The sequence below is a fragment of the Astatotilapia calliptera genome, chromosome 5, assembly GCF_900246225.1.
Source record: "Astatotilapia calliptera chromosome 5, fAstCal1.2, whole genome shotgun sequence".
Lineage (NCBI taxonomy): Eukaryota > Metazoa > Chordata > Actinopteri > Cichliformes > Cichlidae > Astatotilapia > Astatotilapia calliptera.
In genome coordinates, this window is record NC_039306.1 from 12,349,125 (window position 1) to 12,372,061 (window position 22,937).

Consider the following 22,937-nt stretch of genomic DNA (forward strand, 5'->3'; position numbering starts at 1 on the left):
GAGTATTTTGGCATAATCGTATTTACCATTATTGACAACTTTAGATCAGGTTAAAAAATTAACGAGACGCTACTGTGTATATAAAATGTTAACGGAATCATTTAACATTTAATATTCCATAGATTAGATGCATACAGTGGAGGAAATATTGATTTGATTCCCTGCTAAGTTTGTTTACCTCCAAAGGATTGAACTGATTTTAATTTTATGCTGGTTTGTTCTTAAAAGAAATGTATTAATTCAGTTCAGATTATCATGCATGAAATAAATCTCTGCATTTCATCCCTGGCTCTCATTTGTTTTGGGCTTTTTATTACATAACAGACCTGATTGTTTATATGGCAATAATGACTTTTAGTCATTGTTAGTGTCTGGGTTTGTAGCTGCTATTTTGAAGTAAGAGCAAATAAAAAAAAAAAAAATTTCGGTCATTATTCTGCTTCTTTCCTCTAAAATGAAACTACCATAAAAACAGAGTTAAATAAAGAGTTAATTTCTTTGTAAGTGAGAAAACTTCAGGATGGAATCAAATAATTATTTTTCCCACTGTATACATAGGAATAGGAATTTTCACATGGATAAAACATTGGCTTTAATGAAGGGGATTATTTGTGGTCTGATTGCCAAAAAGAAGTTTTTCAAATGATTCAAATCTTGCCCTTGTACTTTCTGAGGGGTTTCTAATTATAACTGCAAATATGTATCTGTCCTAAATCCTTGTATCACAATGAAAACTGAATCCTGCACTACTGCTAGTAAACCTTGCTTGTTTGCCATTTGTCAAGATGAGTTTATTTGTTCCCCTGGAAGCTAAGCATCTGTGTTGAACAACATGTAAAAAAACACACTACATAACACTAAATAATTCCCCCCCCCCCCCCCCCCCCCCCCTGCAAGAAAAAAAATGTAGTTGTTTATGTTAAAAACAAAAAGAAAGCACTGTTATGGAAAATATAGCTCAAAGTGAATAATGACTACAAGAGTATTTACTTCACTCTTACATAGTTATAGTTGAGATAATCACAAAATCACTTAGAGGGATTTTTAAAATTAGTTTTTTCTTGCAAACAGCTGCTACAAGATGAAACACTGACAAAGATTAAAAGTCAAAATTTTCATATAAACAATCAGGTCTGTTGCATAATAAAGGGCGCAAGACAAATGAAAGCCAGGGATAAAATGCAGAGATTTATTTCATGCCAATAAAGATAATTTGAGCCAAACTTAGAAAGCAAGAGAGGGTTAAGAGACAAAAAATGTGAATACAAAAGAAAGATTGAGAGAGATGGCAAGACAGGGGCACACACAGAAGAGAGAGCTGCTGGCGTAATAAAGCAGGCCATTCATCTTGCAGCATGATGGGACTTAATCAAGTTATGATTAATGTGTTACAGCTGCCATTATCTTTTCAATGAAGTCTGTATTCTTCTGTCCAAGCCCCCGAGGTACACAGGAACACACAAACACATGCAAACCACAGCAGATACGGGGGTTTGTCATGTGAGTCATGCACACACTGGAAAGCAGCATACACAGATGTCATGGTACACACTGTGAGTAACAGAAGGCTCCTCACGTGCATTCACACACACAGTTGTGTTTTCATATCTTTGTGGGGACATCTAATTGATATAACGCTTTCCATAGTCGCTTACCCCTAACAAAAACCATCAAAAATGAATGCCTGACCCTGACCCAGACCTAACTGTAACTTTGACACTAAAACTACATTTTGAGTTTCCAAAAATTCCTTCAAACCTGTGGGGATGGGGATTTTGTCTTCATAAAGGCTGTTGGTCCCCACAAGTATAGTGAACTTTCAATTGTGGTCCCCACACAGATATGCAAATCTGGTATACACACGTGCACATACACAGACAGCAGAGACAACACACAGAAGTACCACACAAACATCCAACGATTTTCAGGTAGACACTGTGCATCATAAAAGATGAGAGTGCACACACAGACACAGAAGTGAGTGATAAGGTGTTGAATAAAAATGGCAGCAATTAATTGCATTTCTTTGTTAGGGTAATTTGATATGCTCCACAGGCTGGGCCCTTAATCAACACCTCAGAATTACTAATCAAAATATTCCTGTCAGACTTGTCTGATAGTTTACTAGTCTGTGTGCTTTCTGTTGTGCATCTCAGTAGCTGTGAGTCAGAATACTTTGTGAATGAATTTTAGTCAAAAAATTGTTTCCAATAATCTTTGTTATTTTTCCATGTGCCATTGTTGTGCTCTGATCTTTGGGGGGTTTTTAAGGTATAAAACATTAACTCTGAGGTTTGGAGTCATGAGCCATCATTTTTAATGTAACCGATAAATGGTCATACTTTTGTTACATTATCCTCTAACCTGTTATTTTCTCATATAAGAAATAATAACACAAATATCTGTATTTAATACCCTATAGGTGTGAGCAGCTGTGTTGCAATAAATTTCATTTATTGCAACACAGCCACCCTTTCATTTAAGTATATTTTTAGGAAATGTTTTGTAGGAAATGTAGGAAATTCTTTTAATCTTCTAACAGCCAAAAAGGGGCCAAAACAACAAAATAACTTTAATATTTTTAAATATTGGGCATTGAAATGTGGATAAGTGTGGAGTTTTTAAATATAACCCTTTCAACCTCAGAAGGACTGGTCTTTGTTGTGTTTGTCATGTCACTGTTTTATGGCTTTAAAAATAGCAGAAAAGGTTGGAAACTTCCCATACTGTGGGTTTTCCTTAAACTGTTGGATGTTATAGAGAGAGATGGATAATGGCAGCCAATTCTCAAGTGTAAAAGAACTAGCTGTGGCACATCCATCTTTGTTAGATTCAATTTGTGGCTGTAAATGGCGGAACTTTGCAGAATTTTTTTTCCAAAATGCTTTTTTTCAGTTGAGGGGCATCAGACTGAGGCAACTGTAAAAGAGTCCTGCAGTTGTCAGACTCATTTCTGCCTTACCGCACAGGCATTTACCCAACACTGCTATTCACAATGACTTACAGTGAGTCCAAAACCAACACAAGCTTAACTTTTATGTAAGCCAACATTATGTTCATCCAAGATCAATCAGAATTAAGGTCAACATACAATAAATGATCAGAATCAGATTCAGAATACTTTAATAATCCCTAAGAAAACGTTGTAGTGTCAGTTGCTCCAAGACCATAAGAACAGTAACAGACTGGACTAAAATAAATAATACAATATATTACAAAGTTACAAAATTTAAGAAATGACTCTAATATATACAAAAAGCTCAATTATAAATATCCAGAATATTACAAATATATATGACATTTTACTCTAAACTGTAAAACTCTACTCATATATGTACGTAAATAGTAAGTAGCCATGAAGTAAAAATGAAAGGTGGAAAGAAAAATCTGAAGTTAAAGGCCTTATCCTGTCCTTGACCTAAACAAAAGCAGGACTTGGCAGCAAAGCTTACTGATTTATGTTTTGGGAACTAGCTTCCTAAAATGAGACTAGAGAAAGAGATTAAAGTCTCCAAACCAAGAGTAACAAGTATGCACACAGACACAAATGCACACATAGAAGCACACATGAATTCTTGCACATTGCAGTTGGTTGTCCCTTCTGGCACACTGTCTCTTTCTTCTTATCATTTAGAGCAATTCACACCCCTCAGTGTATGTACGTGCAACTGTGTGTAAGTATTGTGTTCAAGGGTCTAGTGCATGTGTCTGTGTGTAACTGCGTGTTTCTGCTTTTATGTGAATTGGTGAGTTCGACTGTTTGACAGCTTCACTCCCAGATGAGATGTCTGACACCTCTTCTCTGTCTGTGTACCTCCATGAAGACATGTGAAAGCCTGCCTCATCCTGAAAACCCCACTGATACACTCACACTCTTGTTACTAGGTAGATTTTAATGAGTCAACTGTCTTTGTACACAAGTAGTCCTGTCTGCGCTTTCCTGTACAGACAGGATCCTCATTGCTCAGTATCTTTTGACCCCACAGTTTATAATTTGATTAACAACCTTTTACACCGATAACCATTCACTTCACTCCAACTCATTGGATTTGAAATGCAGTGTACTCAAGCTGTTCGGAAACACAGTTTTTATTTTTCAAAAAAAAAACTGCAGTCCATAATAAAATATTTGTGATCAGTGATCAGATTTAGTCCATCAGTTATTCAAATATTCCATTGGCAGAATTTCTTAATTCACAACACAATCATTAAACAGTTTTGATTAATTAAAAACTAAAGCATTGAGGACATTGCTTTATAATAGACTAACAGATAGTAAAGTAATCCACCTTGAGATTAATAAATCCAGAAGAAATCACATCTTCTGAGCAAGTGTCAATACAGTCAACTGATCTTAGTTGAACTTAAGGGTTGAAAGTAAAGATGTGTTCATCACAATCAAAGAACAGGATGGATACCAAATGTCTGGAAGAAGAGATCATTTACTGTAAAATATCCTTAAATGATAAATACACAAAATGCGCGTCTTGCTGAACTTTGAATCAAATCATTAACACAGATAAAAGTTTCTCCCTTACTAGAGACAGTTGGTCCATTGACATTGAATTGGTAATTGACTTTGTAAGCTAATAAAATTTTATGTTTGAGGCTTTTCATTCCAGTGAGTTTGATTTGGATGTAGCGTTCCCAGCAGTGAGCCAGAAAATCTGCCCATAGCCCAAGAAAATCTCAGTGGCTGCTGTCTTTTTTTTAATCTCAGCAGTTGTTCCATTATTCACTGACTACAGGGTGCTTCAAGATGTATCTCTACATGACATTATTACAGCTTGTCTGTCTCCCATTCATCTTAGGATGACACTGGGTTCATTTTACAAATTACCGCTGAGCTGCACAATAATATGGCAATACCTAAAAGTCGTAGGTTGTCGTTAAACTTTCAATATGCGTAGTTGATGTTGAACTGCTAATTAAGACACATTTCTCAGGAAATCACATTATGTATGACGTTATGTCCTCATTTTCATGTGATAAAATATCAATATCCGCTGGACGAGACTATATCTATGTTAAAAGAATAATTCTTTTAAAATAAGAATTCTTTTAACATAGACTGGTATTGCTGCATGTCAGCAAAATATTTCATTCTTTCACACTATAAGAAGTATTGTGAAATATCCTATCATACCTAATAGTTGCAAATGTCCTCCATTTATCAAGTTTTCCAGATCAAACAGTGTTTCTCACACTGCCTCAAAGGGAGAAAAAAGCCTATAATTAAATTTCAGGTAATTGAATATTTTTACCTTCTGAGACATTTGAAACTTTTGGACTCAAGAAATTTAATTAAATCATGAGAAGCTGAACTGTAATTTAGTGTAATTTAATATACCTCTCTTTACTTCTGATTCTGATTCCATAGTTCTTTTTACTCCCTCCCTTTAATATTTAGAGTCACTGAACCCGAGATGTGCTATTTAGTCATTACATTGCACATCGGCCTTTTTGCTTATGTCTATCTCAATTTGTGTTTTTCAACTGGTACTCTGTATTCGAGTGCTAACTGCTCTTTTGGGGATTATTAGAAATGGACTCAATGATTGTGTGGATTCATTTTCTGGAAAGTTGACTTTCTTTACAACCTAAGACATTTTAGTGAGATTGACAATTAGATGGTAATGTCAGAAAACAATGAACATTTTTATTTTATTGTAATATTGTAATATAATTACTATAAATACATTTCATACTTCTAAAATAGTTTATAATCTCTGCTGTAATACCTATACTTTATTAATACTTTTGTCACATACATATGTTTGTGAACCAGTTATTTGAATATAATTTTATGTACATTCTTCAGATATGAGTACATATTTGTGTTGTAATGTATTATTATACTTTATGTACTTGGTGTCTTTTCAGTTCCTGGATCAGTGCCTATGGAATCTCTGCAGAATACGCCATATGAAGAAAAGATCTTCATGCAGTGGAAAGCTCCCAACGAGACCAATGGAATCATCAAATTGTATGAGGTCAGTGAAAGACTTCAAAGAACATCAATGGGAGTTATAAAAATGAGCAGATGCACGGGTAGATAGATTGAAGGAAGGACGAAAGCAAGGGAGGGAGGAAGGAAACATCCAGTTGCTTACAAAACATCAAACACAAAAAATAACAAATACAGATGTAATTGGGCACACCACAGTAATATTGTAACAGAATTATGGAAAGGTGAAAAACTTGTAGTGATGTAACAGTTTCAAATTATTCTAACCACTGTGCATAGTGTATACTGAAGTACAAGGTACTGCACAAAAGTACCCCAAAAGAAGAGTAAATGTGTAGGGATCGGTGGCTTAGTGCTGGTTTGCAGAGTCCTGCTGAAATACCACTATATGTCTTTCCCTGTCTCCTATATTAAGATGCTTTAATGATTAAACGTATGAAACACAGCAATTAGTAAAAAAGCAATTCTTTTTTTTAATGCATGACAACATTTTCTAGAGTATCGGATCTTTACAAAAATCATGCAGGCACGTTCTGAGTCTGTGGTTGTGCTTTTGTGTTTTATAGTGACAGAGGGGTGCATGATTGTGCATTAGGCAAACTTGTCAGTACGTATTTGTTCATTTGCCTTTAAACTTATATGAACTTCAGTGACACTCCAGTCTAAATACAAAGGGTTTAATGTCTTTGGACTGTGGGAGGAAGCTGGTGTACCTGGAACGTTCTAACTCCGCAAATGGATTCAAAACCAGGACTTTATTGCTACAAGGCAATGGTACTAACCATCACACCTGTGCCTTGTGCATTCTTCTGCTCCCAAGTGCCATATAGGAGAAAAAAATGCAATAATTAAAAAAAACCTTTTTAGCCGGATGTCTTGTTTGTTTTTCATTCATATGGTCTTATTTTTAAAACTAGGTGATACAGGGAAACACAAGAACAGTGTTTTCTCTCTAACCACTGACAGTTCATATTTATATCAAATATAGTTTCATCCACGAATAATTGACATATATGACCATAAATTCAGGATTAAATGTAAATTATCATAAAGTTAAAGTAGAAAGTCTAAGTCGCAAGACAAAGTGGGAGAAAGACTTATTCTTTGACAGTCTTTTATACAGTGGTTGGAACTGAGTGAGATAGGTGTGCGTGCGTGTGTGTGTGTGTGTGTGTGTACGTTTATTTGGGTTGAAGTTGAGTCCTCTATCTAATGAATTATTGACCCGTTCTTGGTCTGTTGTCTGCCTCTTATATCACTGCATCAAGGAGCTACCTCACATCAAGACCTGGAAGGGCGCTTGTGTGCGCGTCTGAAAGAGGGAGAGAATGAGCTACCAAGGAAAGAGATGTTGCTTTAAAAAAGACCAACTAGTCTCCACATGTGTGTATTAAGTGTATGAGGACTTTAAAGTGTATAATCCATAAACTGTGAATAAAGGATAGATGTAACGACTGTTACATAGCCCGCCAATTAGTGAAGGTCCACATTTAAATGACTGATCCACGTGTGTTCAGACCGTCAGTCTTTTAAAAATATATATTTAGAAGAGATGTGGGATAATACTGACTGAGAAACTGAGAAAAGTATAGCCTGACTTATTGTCTCCTTAACTATAATTAATAAAGACTATAAATCCATCAGAAAAGGTAGTTATTTCATCCATAAATCTAGTAACCAGGAGCTTTGTTCTGCCACAGACAACAACACTGGCTTTTGTCTTTATAACCTATACAGAATTTATTTTCACAGATAGTTACAATTTTTTTTCACTAAAAAAGGTAGAATATTTGCTGTGCAAATTAGAAAGTCATCTTTCAAGCTGCATCCAGAACAGCTTAATTTTTGTAGTTAGTTGTAAAATCTGTAAATATTAAGCACACACTAAACAGATGTTACAGTTATAAAGCTGGGTTGCTGTAGGTTAGATTAGTAACTAACGTATTGTATATTTTAGCTGTAGATTATTCCTCTTGTCTTGCAGATTTACACATCTTGTAACACAGAAGGCAAATCTTATTTTGAGAGCATCTTCCAAAGATATAATTATCCCTATTTTCTCTCAAACCCCTTATATTTACTACCATCAATCTCCAGTCTCTTCTCTCATTCTACACCTCTAAAAGACCCCTTAGTACCATGTCTGACACTTCCATTAGACCTCAACCCAGAGCCTGAAAAAACAAAACAAAACAAAAATGTCCTCAGTCTATGAACCTCCTTGGGACCATCATCAGTTTCACCTTGTTTGATATTAATGAAATCAACACCAATCTAAGCTCTCTGCCCTCTCTGCCTGGTAGAGGCGGCACGACTCAGCATCATCTGTTAAACATATCAGAGCCTCAACATAATGCGCTGCTATTAGAGATAATTACTATAATTGCAGCTATTGACAGGATTAAAGGCATCATCTGCAACATCTAAAGGGCCTCTTGTTGTGTCCTATTCTGTTCTGTTGTCTCTTGTGTGTTCCTTTTTTCCCCTCTGCGTCCTTTTCAGGATAGAAACCAGATGAATTACACCTAGGACAAAGAGGGGATTGAGGAGTATGGAGAAAAACTGGGGGGTGGGCTCAGGGTAGCTTTGTGGAGGTGGGAAATGGTGCAGAGAGATAAGGAGAATGGGAAGAAGGAAGGCAGAAGTGTGAGAGAGAGATAAAGCATTCAGTGAGCAAGTTGAAATCTGACCAGAAGACATAGTTCTTACCATACAGCAAGATTACAGAAATTAATCAGTGTGCAAATATGATCACTCCATCTCTTGTATCTATTACCGTAATTGCAGCTAATTACAGGATTAAAGGACACATCTGGGTAAGATCTAAAGGGATCCCCCACTCCTCCCCCACTCTCTCTGGTGCTCCATTCATTTGAGAAAATGAGAATAATGTCTGGAGAAAAAGGGATGCAAAAAGAAGTGTAATGTTTGGTTGCAGGTGAGGTAGGAAAGGCAAAAATGAAACAGCATATAATTTATTAATATATATTGCTCAAAAAAAGAGAAGATGACATACAATCAAGTGAAAAAAAAGTTTTTACAGGATTAATTCAAAAACCCTTAAAAAACTCTGTACACCCTGTGATTCAGTAGCTTATAGAACCATCTTCCTCTTTAGCAGCAATAACCAACTAAGAAGTAGTTGGTGTGAGGTACTTTTTAATAAAGGTTGTTGTTGTTGCTAATCATTTTATCAAATGCATTTGATTACCAGCAATTGGCTGCAATCATCATCAGTAAAGATGTACATAGTTTTTCACAGGACTACAAAAAGTCCTAATACAAGGTATTATCCTAATCTTCTTAGATTAGTATGGTGCATTTAATTAGCTCTTAATCTGACTATGGTGCTTGTATTAGCTGATATTTATCCCCAGTAAGAGTACAAATTTTCATCAGTCTTTCCAACCATCCCCATGCACTAAGCACAAGAAAAATCCAGTTAATTGCTTATATGTAACCTCCTTTTTTCTAAAATAAAAAAATCAATAAGCAATTTTTGAGCAAGTCGTTTATTTAAGGTCTTTTCTTCTCCTCCTTGGACGTTTACAGTGAGTTCAAAGCTGAAATATTTATTTTATTTTATTTTTTAACATTAATATTCTGGAATTTGCATGGTAAATTTTAATTGGTACTCAGTTTGGTCGGTAGATGTCAGGCAGTTAGATTTTTTTCTGCAATTAGGTTAAATGTTGGAGTCGTGAATATTGGCTTAAAACTGTTAATTTGAGAACTCTTGATGGATTTTTATTTTTAATGTTCTGCTGGGCATGGAAAAAGGCCAACTTAAATACCTTTGAAAAAGAAAGCCAGTGAACAACTAAAGGCTTCCACTGGTTTATATGAATCTATATTTTCCCTGCAACTTTACCAGGCCTCTGTGAGACCTCAGATAATACACAGTTATTGATGGTTACTGAACTGAGCAGAGGTGCACTCAAAAACACACTTGCACACACACAGATCATGGCCCTGTCAATCCCTTCTTTGATTGCCTCATCAGACCATTCAAGCATCACTGGTCCTCTCTGCTAGTCCTCACCTCCCTGCTGGTCTCTGCAGAGTTATTTCTGAACCCCTGCTTGTTAAACAGATGCTGGTGCTAACATTGATTAGAATCAAGCAGAGTAGCAAATCATGGTTTGACCAACTAGCAAGTGAGAGCATTTTATATTTAGGTCTAATATGAAATGGAATATATATATATATTCCATCAGTAGTGAAGAAACAGTTTGTGTTTCAGAATTATAACCTCCTAGAAAATGCTTCAGGTATATGGATAATAAAAGTTAATATGGTTCCATTTCATTTTCTTAAAATTAATGTCAAGCATTAATTGAAAAGCTACTAATTAATAAATTTAATTAGTCCTTAACAGCAGAAACTGTAGATCAGAAATCAGTCTTTATGCATTCTTTTAAAGGCAACAATAACTGTATCATGACTGCCCAACTCCATGCAATGATGCATTTCAGGTCTGACCCACATTCCCAAAATCCATCTGCAAGATTGGGGTAAGAATATGAGTGTTTCCTGACAAACCTCTGAGTTGTTTAATCCAACACACCAAAGAAATTGGTGACTAGTATGGTATGTAGTTATTCTTGTCTGGTCCTGTGTGCAAATAACTTTACCTTCCAACTCTCTGCGGATAGAGGTTTTAATCAATCACAGAAATAAATACTGGCAACCAGTCTGGCATTTAATTCAGTTAGTTACTCTGTTCCAAGCTGTGGATTTCTCTAGATACAGCTGACCATGTAGTACAGTAACATTCTCTCCCCATATTGCTGTTTTCTGAACAAAGAAATGATTCCTTCTCATTAGGAGAACATCAGTTGCATAGCATAATCTTGGTATTCGTTCTCTCTACTATTTACTGAGGAACAGAAGTGGCTCACCTCACCTACATAACCTCAAAATTCTAATGGTGCAAGCAAGGTTATTATCGCATGATTGAAATTGAAAACTAATACTTGAGCCATGCTATAGTCATGCTACAGGTTGGGAAAACTAGCTTCTAAAAGAGGCCTTTAATTCCTTTCAGATAATTAATAAACTGATTATTGACCAGTTGATGCCATATCAATAAGTGCATGTAAATTCTCCATTGGTGTTATCCTCCCCAGTATCGCACCAAAGCATGTGACAGATCTGCCACTCCCCTATGATGTCAGTGTTGTGTTTTTTCCTCAAACAAGTTTAAAAAAATGGACGTAATACAAACAATGGATGTAATATACTTAACAATTAAACACATGGCAAAGACCCAAGTCTCCTGTAAAAGTCCAACAAACCCCATGACCTTTAAGTACGGGTTTTATATTAATTCAGCAAACTTTCATGCGTATTGTTGAAGCCACCACCCTCAGTTATTGAAGCGAGAGTGGCCTCCCACTGACCCACCAAAGTCTTCATAGAGGGTATCTACCTGGAGTATCTAATGAGTTATAATAGCTATTTCTGCTTAACGTTAATAATATTCAAAGCAGCCTATAAATGAATTCAAGAAAGAAATGAGTGTTCTGACATAAATGACTAAATTCTGAAAATCATATACAAAATTACAGATTTTGTATAAGAAATACAAAAGCAAAAATCTGTTCATTTTGCAGCAAAATTCATTGAAGTCATAGTTGCCTAGTAATTCTAGACTTTGAGTTATGACTTATGCCATAGAGCATTTAATATAGGAGATGAAAAGACAGGTTAAGGGAAACTGTTCACACACATAAATGCCCCAGGGCTGCCTTGCATTCTTCTTTTTTCCACACGATCTGAAGTATTTCAGAAGGCGAGAAGTATGGGAAGGAAGGGAGAAAGAAAAATGACAAATAAATTGAACAAGCATGCAGATCTTTAATTCTCCCCCCCCCCCCCCCCCCCCACTTTCACAGTGTAAACAGAGCCAGAATCAAGACATAAATGCTAAAGAAGCAATCTCATCTAAGCCATTAACTTCTATCCATCTTGTGTTTTACCCTTCTCTTTTCTCTCTCTCTCTGTGTATTGTTTTTCTTTTTTGTCAATAATGGGCTATATTTAGTGTAGCTTGAAAGTCCTTAAGCTGATGACCCCATTTACTCTGTCACACTGCCTGTCTGGCCTGTAGGGGTATGGCCTAGTATCACTTACACCTTTGTCAGTCTATGTGCCCTTCACTACACTGCATGCAGCCTCTTTTCTTTTGCATGTGTGTGTGTTTGAAATATTTATTATTTTTATGATTTTACTTTATCATGGTGATATCCACACCATAACACTATATTATAAAAACAATTCACTAACAATAGAATCTCTTTTTGATTTTTAACATTTTACAATATGCTACGAGAACATATATCCCAATTTGTCACAGTTTTTCAACTGCATATTCATGCCCTCAAACTTTAACTTTGTCGGTATCTGATTTATCCTGTATGATAAAGTTATCTCACTAAAAGCTGCCATAAATGTTGCAATGATGGAATCAGACATATCGGTCTGCAACTGAATGGGGTCATCTTTGCAATTAAAAGCAATCTATTTATGATAATAGAGCAATTTACTGTATTATCAGATAAATGTGCTGTCTACATAGACAGAAATGCACATTTAACCATTGTTTTTCTGTCCAGCAACCTTCCTGCACTAACCAGAACACAACCAGCTTGTAGCCACTTGAGTCAAATGCCCTTGAGTTAAGACTCATTCTGACTGATGTCAACATATTGGCAGGTCTTTTTATTTATAGATTAGATAGCAATTATTCGCAAACCTCACTCTCTCTGGGAGTGATTGCAGTTTGCCCAAATCAGACTCTGACTGTTTGCATCAGTTTGCATTCTGTTGTGCAACCTATGCAATTACTTTGTGATCAAAAGTGATTGTGAGCATGCAACACCCTCAGGCTCTGAGCAAACTTTTAGTCACCACAATATACAAGAATATGAAACAGAACCCCCACAATCACTAAGCCACTGCTTTTATTTTATTTATTTATTTTTTGGTTCATACACGAAGGTTATTGTCCTATAATTACTCATGTGAGTATTTTTACACTAGGTGTGTGTTCGGTGTTGGATTGTTTTTTGGTTGAACTGAGTTAATGTGTGTTTGTTTGGCTAATGTTATCTCAAGATGGTGTTACATGAAATGAGCCCTATAATTGATAGTATTCTCAAAGCATTTAAATTATTTTATTATTATGATATTTCATGTCCTTGTATCAATACAATATCCCCATGCAAAATATTGCAATATTATCCTGTACTATCCATGAAAATAAGCAACTTGAACTTTTGCACTGATAACTAATTCGTATATAACAGCAGTATAGGAGAGTTTTCCGGTTTAACTCTTTTTTTTTTTTTAGTAACTAAAAATCCATGTTTTGTTTATTGAAAGACTTGAGTTTTCACTTTTAGAAAAGTGGGGTTTTTTTGTTTTGTTTTTTAAATTTAAATCTATCTATTCAGGATAGTCAGCATCAGTTTGAACTGCAGTGTTCTGAAGAAGTGCTACATTAAAAATGTAGGGGTCATTGAGCTCCAAAGCCAGTGGAATAATTTTATCATCATGTCAAAACAATATGTCTAGTAAAAAATGAACCAAGAAACTTTAGCATTAAAACTAACTGAGCAAAAAACACATTAACGTCAGGCAACACAGTAAGCCTATCTAAGCGTACCATGCAGGCCTTGTTGCTACACAACTACTCCTTTAATACTTGCACACTTCCAAGATAAATGAAAGTAAATGTCCCAAAACCAAAGTCTAAGTAATTATAAGTAAAACAGTAAACTTTGTTGGAAGTAGAGAAAAACTTTAGATAAAACCAAAAAAAATAAATCCTGTTAGGCTTTGAGTGAGGTTATTGGCAACGCAATGAAGCAATGTTGTGTGCTATTTTCAACTTTGGGGAATTTTTTTTCATGTTTATATGCCCCTAAATAATACAATTACAGGTGTTGGTGATAACGTGTAATTACAATAATTAAGGTTGTCGTGATATACCAGGACTTTTGATAACCAATAAATTTATATTACATTCAATGTTAAAATACTATAAACAATCCACCCACAGCACAGACTGTTTATCATGGCTCTCTTTTTTCCAGCAACTCCACTTGAACCTCAGCTTATCAACACATTTTATGGCATCAATTATCTGTTGCTGCTGTAACTTCTGTCATACATTGGGAGATGGGTGGATTGGATAGGTTGGATGGGTTGTTGTCCCACAATAGCCTACCCAAGTTAGACAAGAGTCACTGACACGAATGAAGTTAAGCACTATAGACTGTTCATTTTATTACTCTTTTCTTTCTGTTATTTGCTGCCACTCCTCCCCTTTTTGTCTCCTTTCCAAGGATTTAACATGAAAACCCGTAATACTAAACTACTGTGTTCTGTGTTAAAAAATTTTCTTTGCATAATTAAGGATAATTTTAATTGAGCAAAAAACCATTTTAATTGTTTCAACTATATAACAAAAAGATTCAGAAAAAATGTGTTACAACAGAAATAGGTGTGATTCCAAAATTAATTCTGTATATATTTTAATTAATTCAGTTATGTCACACTAAGTTAATTAAAAAGTTGAAAAAAGTAAATTAAGTAAAGTATAATTGAACCTTTTATTTAAAAAAAATATAATATGTTATAGAGAACACAGTTCTTTTTTTTGCACTTTTAAGCTGTCTCAAATGATTTGTGTCAGACTCGCTCCACAATGTTGACCTCAGGGCATTTGCAACCATACCATCTGCTGCCAAACTCTTTGTTCTTCCAATTGATAACAGTGGTTCTTTGGGATCTTGTATTCTCTATGTTTGTATTTTGCATGTTATCACAATAAGATGCTACAGTTTTACATCTTACGATTATAAACAATAAAAAAAAATACATCACAAAAATAAATGTGAAATAAAGGAGTATCAGTAAATGTAGATCTATAAAAATGTACTGAAACTGTGAAGTAAGATCACTTTAATCTGTCTCCCTGTAGTCAAAAAGAAGAGGATTATATATTTAGTCGCAGTAATACAAACACACACAGGCATACTGTCTCATACACACACACAGGCCTTGCACAAGGGGGTAATAGTCAGAGAGGATTATCCATCCCCCATCGCTACGCAGGATTAGATGCAACCTTCTAATCTCTCAAGCATTACGACTTCCTGATGTACAGCCAATGAGGGCTACAGTCCCATTTCTCTAGCCAATCACATGCTCCTCAAGAACCCCACAAGTCAACTCAAACCAGCTCCTCAGTTGGCAATTACAAGTGTTTTGGCTCCCGTACTTATGAAAATTTTATTCTCACTTTTTAATATTTTACTTATTTTTTCTCACATATTAGCTCAGCTGTGCACACCTTTGCTATAAATGTAATGTTTTATGAATGTTACTGTAGGCAGTGTTTACTAAAAATTCACAGTGATCACATTTAATAATTTTAACAAAGATAGTCTGTATTTTTAAATTAAGTTCATATTTGGATGGACCTGAACTGCGAGGTGTAACAACCAATAGCTGTCCAAATCTAATGGGGAAATCTAATGGGGAAAATTGCCAGACTTTAGAAGCAGTTGCAAGATAAAGTGACTGATAAATGAATCCAGAATTGAAATTGGTATTTTTGCATTATATTATACCAGACAGTGTTGTGTAAGACAGTGTACAAGAATTTGCCATGTTGTTGATGTAAATAAATTTGTTAATTTTATCAGACAGTTTGTACTTTTGTAGACCAAATATGGTGACATAGGCTACCACACAGCTATCAGGTGGGCAAAGGACTTACACCTTTGAGTATAGGGCTAAAAGCAGGACGTTTTTTGTGACGCTCTCAGATGCAGAATGGATGGAAGATCTTGCATTTGCTGTTGATGTGACTGCATTAATGAATGAACCACATCCCAAACTGCAACTGTCAAAGGTCTGTTTGCACATGAAATGTAAAGCCTGGTGAAAACATTCATGAGACAGTGGCAGTTTCTTTAAAGCCAAATGTGAGGTCACATTTTTACTGACCTGCCAACACTCAACATGTTAGTTCTCTTTGGATCTAAATTGATATATAAACAAACATTCTCAGTGATGTAATATGCCAAATCCAGACACAGATTCCCTCTCAGTGATGATCATGTCTATTGTACATTTCATTACCTAATTGTAATTACAAGTAGCATTTTATAAAGAGACAAAATTAAAACTGAACAGATTTGAGGTCAGCTTGGAACAACCCAATGTGTCAAAAACATGATTTTAGTTCAGTTTATCCACACACTTAGTTTCTCATGTGACCCCTTGGGGAAATTAATTGCCCTCCTTCGATCCAAAAGAAGAAAAACTAAACTTGGAAAAAAAATGATGAGCTTATCACTAGTCTGTTTTTCACAGTTAAACTTCTGGTGTTTAAAAAAAAAAAATAGCACAGCACACAACACATTTCACACTTCAGTCATAAATCACTGTCAATCTGTGGTGAATATCGTGTCAGCAAATGATTTTTAATGTAGGAATGAGAGCAGAAAAAGCGTTTGTTGTCTACATTAACATCTAGAGGGAGAGTGCTCGCTCTGTCACTTATCTTATCTCGGCTGGCGGGAAGTTGCTGTGTGGCTGTCAAACAGGCATTAGTGGGATGCCGATTCAGGCCGTTTCCTGTCAAACTGTCACCACTGGCTGATTTTAATGCTCCATCTCTGATTGCTTCTTCTAGAGTGAACAGAATTCTGCTCTTTGATACTTTTGTGGAGCTGGTAGTATTGATTTTCATGTGAACTTTTGGTCGACAAATGAGAGGATAAAAGAACATTTCAAGGCTCTTGTATCCTGTCATGTGTTAAATTATATACTCCCAGAACTTTTCACTCTTGCCTTCTGCCTCTTGACTGATTGAGCAACCCGATTAAGCCATCCAGACCTTTTTAGTGATTAACAGTTCAGGTCATTTAATGTTTTATTTTTGTCTACTGTTTATCTCTCATATAGTTCTCGGTAAGACCTGCTAGATGGAAGATTTATCAAGCTATATTTTGCCCTCAGCTTGGTCTATTCCGCTTATCTTTCTCTCTCTCACTTGTGTTATCAAGAGCCAGTGACAAAAATAGAGATAACACAGCTAGGAAATATTATCGGACTATTGTCTGTAGCTATTTCTATCTCCAGTTAGCTTATCTATTTGGGCACAATTGAAAAATAGGACAAGGAAAACAGCAAACATCTCATTCCCATTTGTGTTTTTTATTCATGCATACATATTAGGATGTGTTCATCCCTCTGTGTGCAGGCATTCATTTGTGGATTATATAAGTCTTTGAATTTGTACATCTTTGTGTGTGTGTGTGTGTGTGTGTGTGTGTGTGTGTGTGTGTGTGTGTGTGTGTGTGTGTGTGTGTGTGTGTGTGTGTATCTTTGTATTAGCATTTGTATTGCTTCTGTGTGTGTAGTGACCCAGAATGTCTTGACAATATAAAGTCATGAGCTGGAGATGAAGGTCCCAAATGAAAACTTCAAAAAGCAGAGATGCTGAATCTTAAAACAATAGGTGCTGCCTAACTCTCAGACTGACGCAGGGTGTGTCAAGTTACACACTAAGGAGACGACGTAAAGAATTTTTTAAAAAAGTGTTAATCTATTACAACCATAGGGAAATCTACTAATTGTTTTCTTGTTATAACTTCACATTGAGAAGGTGTATAGCTTGGAAGAGTTTTTGAAGGCTTTACTATTTCGGCAAACCTCTTTGAATTTTAGAGATCAAACGCCAAGTGTGGGATAGATTTGTTTTTAAACTAAAACATATTTTTTCCTTTCTTCATTCATTCTTAACAGATTTTAAAATTATACTGAATTTCCACGCAAACCATTAGACACTGTTACTTAACGTTCAAGCATCAGCTAACGGAATGAGGCACCTGAATACGCTTTTTTTGTGACCTGCATGAACTGCAGGAGTAAGGTCACTGACTAAGGTTTTAGACAGTATCTTGGAAATTAATGTTTCAGATTATAATTAAGTGAATGGAAACTGTTTGTTGCATGTATGTTAAGTTATCTTAAAAGTCAAAATTATGGTTCAGTCATTGATCGGTAGGGCTTCATAGATTGGGTCCAAGCAAGGAAGAGTTGTGATTCACTTCAGTCATTGTCCTTTAAGGTCCAAGCCCACAGAAAGCTGTATTGCCTTTGTTCTCTTTGTTATCTGAGTTAACACTCTGCACTAACATGCTCTGCTGTGACTAACTTCAACCTTTTAACTTGGTTAGTGGTAGGTACCAGCTAACGGTGGATCTTCTGCGGGATGTCGCCCTGTTGCGAACAGAATTTATTTTGGTGTGTCTATTTGCAGAGCAAACGGCCTCTGCCAGTAAAGTCAGAGCAGTAAAGAGCAGTCTTCTCACCTCAGAAGTGAGAGCGGAAAAGAAACCCGGAACAATGGCCAGCTGTGATTTTGTCAAGCTGGTAAAAGGTGTCACTTTACAGATGCAGGAGGTGGCCTTTCACCTCCTAGGGCCACAAGGTAGTATTTATAGCAGACAAATAAATGGAGCCATTGCCTTCGTCATAGCTCCTACGAGCGACAGAAAAGAATCAGCAAATGGCAAGAACAGGTGCATTGTGTGCCATCAAAATGTTTGTTAATGTGTAAAGCTGCAGTGTAGATAAAACAGAGTTTTACTGCTGCAATCCATGGATCTGTATAAATAAGTCCTAACAAAGCAGTGGAGGGGGGGAGGTAGATCTAGGCTTACCAGTTTAGAAGAAACCAGAAATGTTCAAGTGAATTGTTCATGACTATATCAAAAAGGGAAAAAAAAGAAATGAAATACTTAAAGGATACAAGGTTTATTTATGTATACAAAATGCTTGTAGCAGAGATGTGAAAATCCATTAAAGTAAATAAACCGGAGCAGAAAGAGCAAATACCTCACATAGTCTGTTCTTAATTCAACAGGACAGAGAACACTGACTCTAAGATGGTGAAGAATGAAGACACTGCATGTTCTCTAATAAAAAAAAAAACAGGAGCACAGAGAACAAGAATGGAAAATAGCAAAACTCAATAGAAATAGCATTCTAGATTACACAAAGGCTCTTCAATAAACGTCCTTTATTTTCATAAACCTTGGCCGTGATTCCAAAAGCTGCAGCGAGGCATCATACACCCACAGTGTGTTTGTAATAGGCTTGACTTCTGGGTGGAAGTTATGACTTTTAGTATTCACAAGCATTTGTCTTCTGTGTTTGTTTGGACAAAATAAATACAGTATTATGTTACCATGCAGTGCACAGACACACAAACACCTGCACAAATCTAAAATTACAGGGAGTGATTTCAATATAAGATGCTCTTTTAAATGGTTTTAGACAAGTTGGTGACAAGTTGTAAAAAAAAAACTTTTTACTTTGTGATATAAACGTAATATCAAATGTTAAAAACTCATAAATAAATATTTAAAGCATACAATCTTTAGCTACAATTAATAAGCAGTTTAAAAAGAGTGTTTCTCACTTTAGAGTATTAAGATGGGTATTTATAAATAAAAAGCCATACTGCTCCTTATGACTACAGATTACAATGTTATTCTCAAATTATTAGCACCCAGAGGGACATTTGCTAATGCGCCGCTTGGGTAAAGAGCTGTGGTAATCTCTTACAAGTAGTAAACACGAGCACATAGATCTGGATGAGTTCAAACTTTGGCTAACAATTGCCAGTTATTGCTATGTAAGTGATTAGCTAGCAACCTAAAACAGCTCAATTGACCAACTTTAAGCAGCGGGTATGAAGTGTATGAGCTTGATTGGGATGTCTAACCTGAGCGTATGACTTAGTGGAATAATGATAACAAGCGTTTCCTTGAACTGACTAAATTGAGGCAGTTATATTACCAGCCAATCCCATTTGCATCGGAGCCATTCAAGTTTACCAGAGCTTGCCGTGCTGCGATTAATTCACAATTCTCTTGCATACAATGCATTGCGTTTTGGTAAATGTAGCATAGTAAGCCCACAGCTTCGAACATTCTGCTCTGACTGTATAGCACAGAATGTAAATGCACAGTAATTTCAATGTTAATCTGTTTACACTGGTAGCTTCATCAGTATTTGGGGTTAGTTAGGAATTTGAAAAGGTCACAAAGAATAAATCTTTCAGAAATCCTGATAGCAGAACTATAGTTATCAATATTTCTATGTTGATCAGTCTGGAACTGATACCAATGTAAAACCCACCCCTATTTATATGTTCCTGTTCTATTTTCCTCACCTTTCACTTTTCCCTTCTCCTGTTCCTTTGATCATTTCCTTCCATTTCTACTTCATCATCTATTTACCATTCTCACTTTCTCCTTTCCTACCCACTAATTCAATCACGCACTAACTCACACATATGTCTGCCTTCCCTCTGGTAAGTTATCCCTCAAAGACACACACTCTATTACCCAAGATGCACTGCCCCGCTGCGCGCCTGCCTTTTCATTGGCCAATAAAACAACCTGAGCTTTATAGCTCTACCAATTCCAAGTACATCAACTATAAAGGGAGAAAGAGAGAGAGAGAGAGAGAGAAGAAAGATGAGGAAAAACAAGGAAATTGTGAAGAAAAGGGAGGAAGAGAAAAAGAAAAGAGTGGCTAGAAAGAGGAAATACCCTGTAAAGGGTAGAAGACGGAGAGAAAGCAAGAGTCTACTGCTCAATATGGAAAGAAATGTGAGTGGGTAAGATGAGAGAAAAAGAGAGACGGAGCATAAAGCCTATAAAAATATAGAGAGCCATTCATGACTTATAAAATAACAGCCATCGATGTGCAAACCAAAACTGCAGCGTAGATGAAAGAGATGATATTTTATTGTTCCAGCCCCCAAGTCCCAGCCTGTATAAATAGCTATTGATTCACCATGTTTTATTCAGCCAGCCAGGCAAACTTTCAGGCCTGGGAGACGTCAGCCGGTTGTTGAAGGCAAAGCTGCTGCTCTGTCTAGGCTTTTTCTGCTGCGTTTTAGACTGTTATCTTCTATTGGCTAAAGGTTTTGTCCCAGGTTCCTCAATCTGAGAGGCACTTTAGTCATCTGTCTGGTTTGTAGCAGGGGAGTAATGTGTCGGGAAAGTGGAGGAGAAAACTTCTTATCATTTTACCATCTCAGGTCACTGGCAATAAAACTGACGAAAAAACAAAAAAAGAAGGAAGACTGGTAGAAGCATTGTTTGTGGCTTTAGGCTCTTATTTCAACTTTGGTGGGTTTTGAGGTAGTTCGATTTTAGCCAGAAAAGAGCAGCGGCCTCCAAATATCTAGACAAGGTAGAGTTTCAGTCTCGCATTAAATTCACAATAGAAGCAAAGAGCTACTGAACATAATGGGAACATTCATTCATGTCAGACCTTCTGATCTCTTTTCTAACTATTGCTATCCATAGGAACAGCTTTTCACTAGGGGACAGTGGCAATCCCAATGCATCAAATAATGCAGACAAATGAGCTCAAACTAATTATGAATCTTTTTTTCTGCTTATTAATAACATGAATGTACTGTAGCTTCTGCACCATCATATATCCGAGTCTGGGGCAGCCATTCTATTTTCTCACATATTTACATGGGCTGTGTCCCAATTCAGGGTCTGCACGCTTGAAGTACGCAATTCAAGTGCGGTTACGTCAACGCCACGTGCCGACGGCTGTCCCAATTCGAAGTGTGCTTCAAATGCATACTCCAAATGTGCCGTCAATTTCCCCAAATATTAAGCGTGGTCCGGTGCACGCTTCGTGGCCCCATATATCCCACAATTCATAGCGCGGCGGTGGGTGTGGAGAATTTTGCCGCAAAATACGGCAGAAGGGAGCGGCTGAAGAGTTTTTTTTTTTTTCCAAACTTTATTGAACTTATAAAGCGAACAGTCAGTCATTCCAGTTCAGTTTGTACAGTAGACATACAAGGCAAATAAGAGTAACAATATACAGTACAATGAAATAAGAAGGATAAATAAAGGATAAAAAAAGAAAAAAAGGGGGGGGAATGTGACAGACTTCATAACAACTTTGTACTTGAAAGTTGTGACAGCTCATTCGTTAAACATTTCTGAATGAATTTCAATCAATGATAAACCTTTTTTATTGGAAGTTAATTTAAGAGAGTTTAAGTAATATTCAATTTCAGTCAAAAACAAATTAAATGATGGGGTTGAGTTTTGAAATTTACATTTATGTATGTGGAATTTCCCTAATAAGATGGAGCGGCCGAAGAGTGAACTGTCAAAAGTACTGAATATGACGTCACTTATCTATGTGCGAATGTTTAATAATTAAAGTCGGTCATATATCCACAAACAAGCTGAAAGTCAGTGATATATATATATATATATATATATATATATATATATATATATATATATATATAGTTATTTACTAACTAATCTTAAATGACTGTTCAGCACAGAAATGAAGCCCAACAATCATATTTTACAGTCCCGTGGTCTCAGCCTCAGATACTCAACTAATCAAAGTGATGTCATGACAAAAATGAATGACCAACAAAACATTTTTCTCCTTCATTTCTGTCAAACAATGCTGTATATAACCTGTCTTGTGATTATTATCATGGTTGGCAGGCAACTTGAACAGCGCGACGAAGCGTATACAGTCCCATTTCACAAGCCTCTCACTTCCGCACGTCTCGTACTTATAGTACGCACCGTACGTAGTACGCGTAGTGCGCGTACTTCAAGCGTGCAGACCCTGAATTGGGACACAGCCATGGTCTCCCTTACTTTCCTTTCTTCTGCTCTGTCCTGTCGTATGTCCTCACTCTTTGCATTTGTATTTGCTCCAGCACATCCATCCAAAGTCACGTATTCACACATCAGTACTACAGCCTGGGGCCTAGTTGAAGTGATGCACCCAGCTATCAATGCCTTTGATTTGACTGTTAATGGGCTGACGTGGACCACCCAACGTCCATGGTTTTGAATTCCTGAATTCG

At 36.3% G+C, this 22,937-nt stretch overlaps 1 protein-coding gene across 11 annotated transcripts in view; it reads left to right on the plus strand.

The window, feature by feature from the left end:
• The window catches only part of ptprt (protein tyrosine phosphatase receptor type T), a 326,863-nt gene that overhangs the window by 147,093 nt on the left and 156,833 nt on the right, over positions 1–22,937 (plus strand). For all 11 annotated transcript variants that reach the window (XM_026167280.1, XM_026167283.1, XM_026167281.1 and 8 more), the window contains exon 11: positions 5,884–5,993. In XM_026167280.1, coding sequence (XP_026023065.1) covers positions 5,884–5,993 — 110 coding nt within the window. The remainder of the gene's footprint in view (positions 1–5,883; positions 5,994–22,937) is intronic.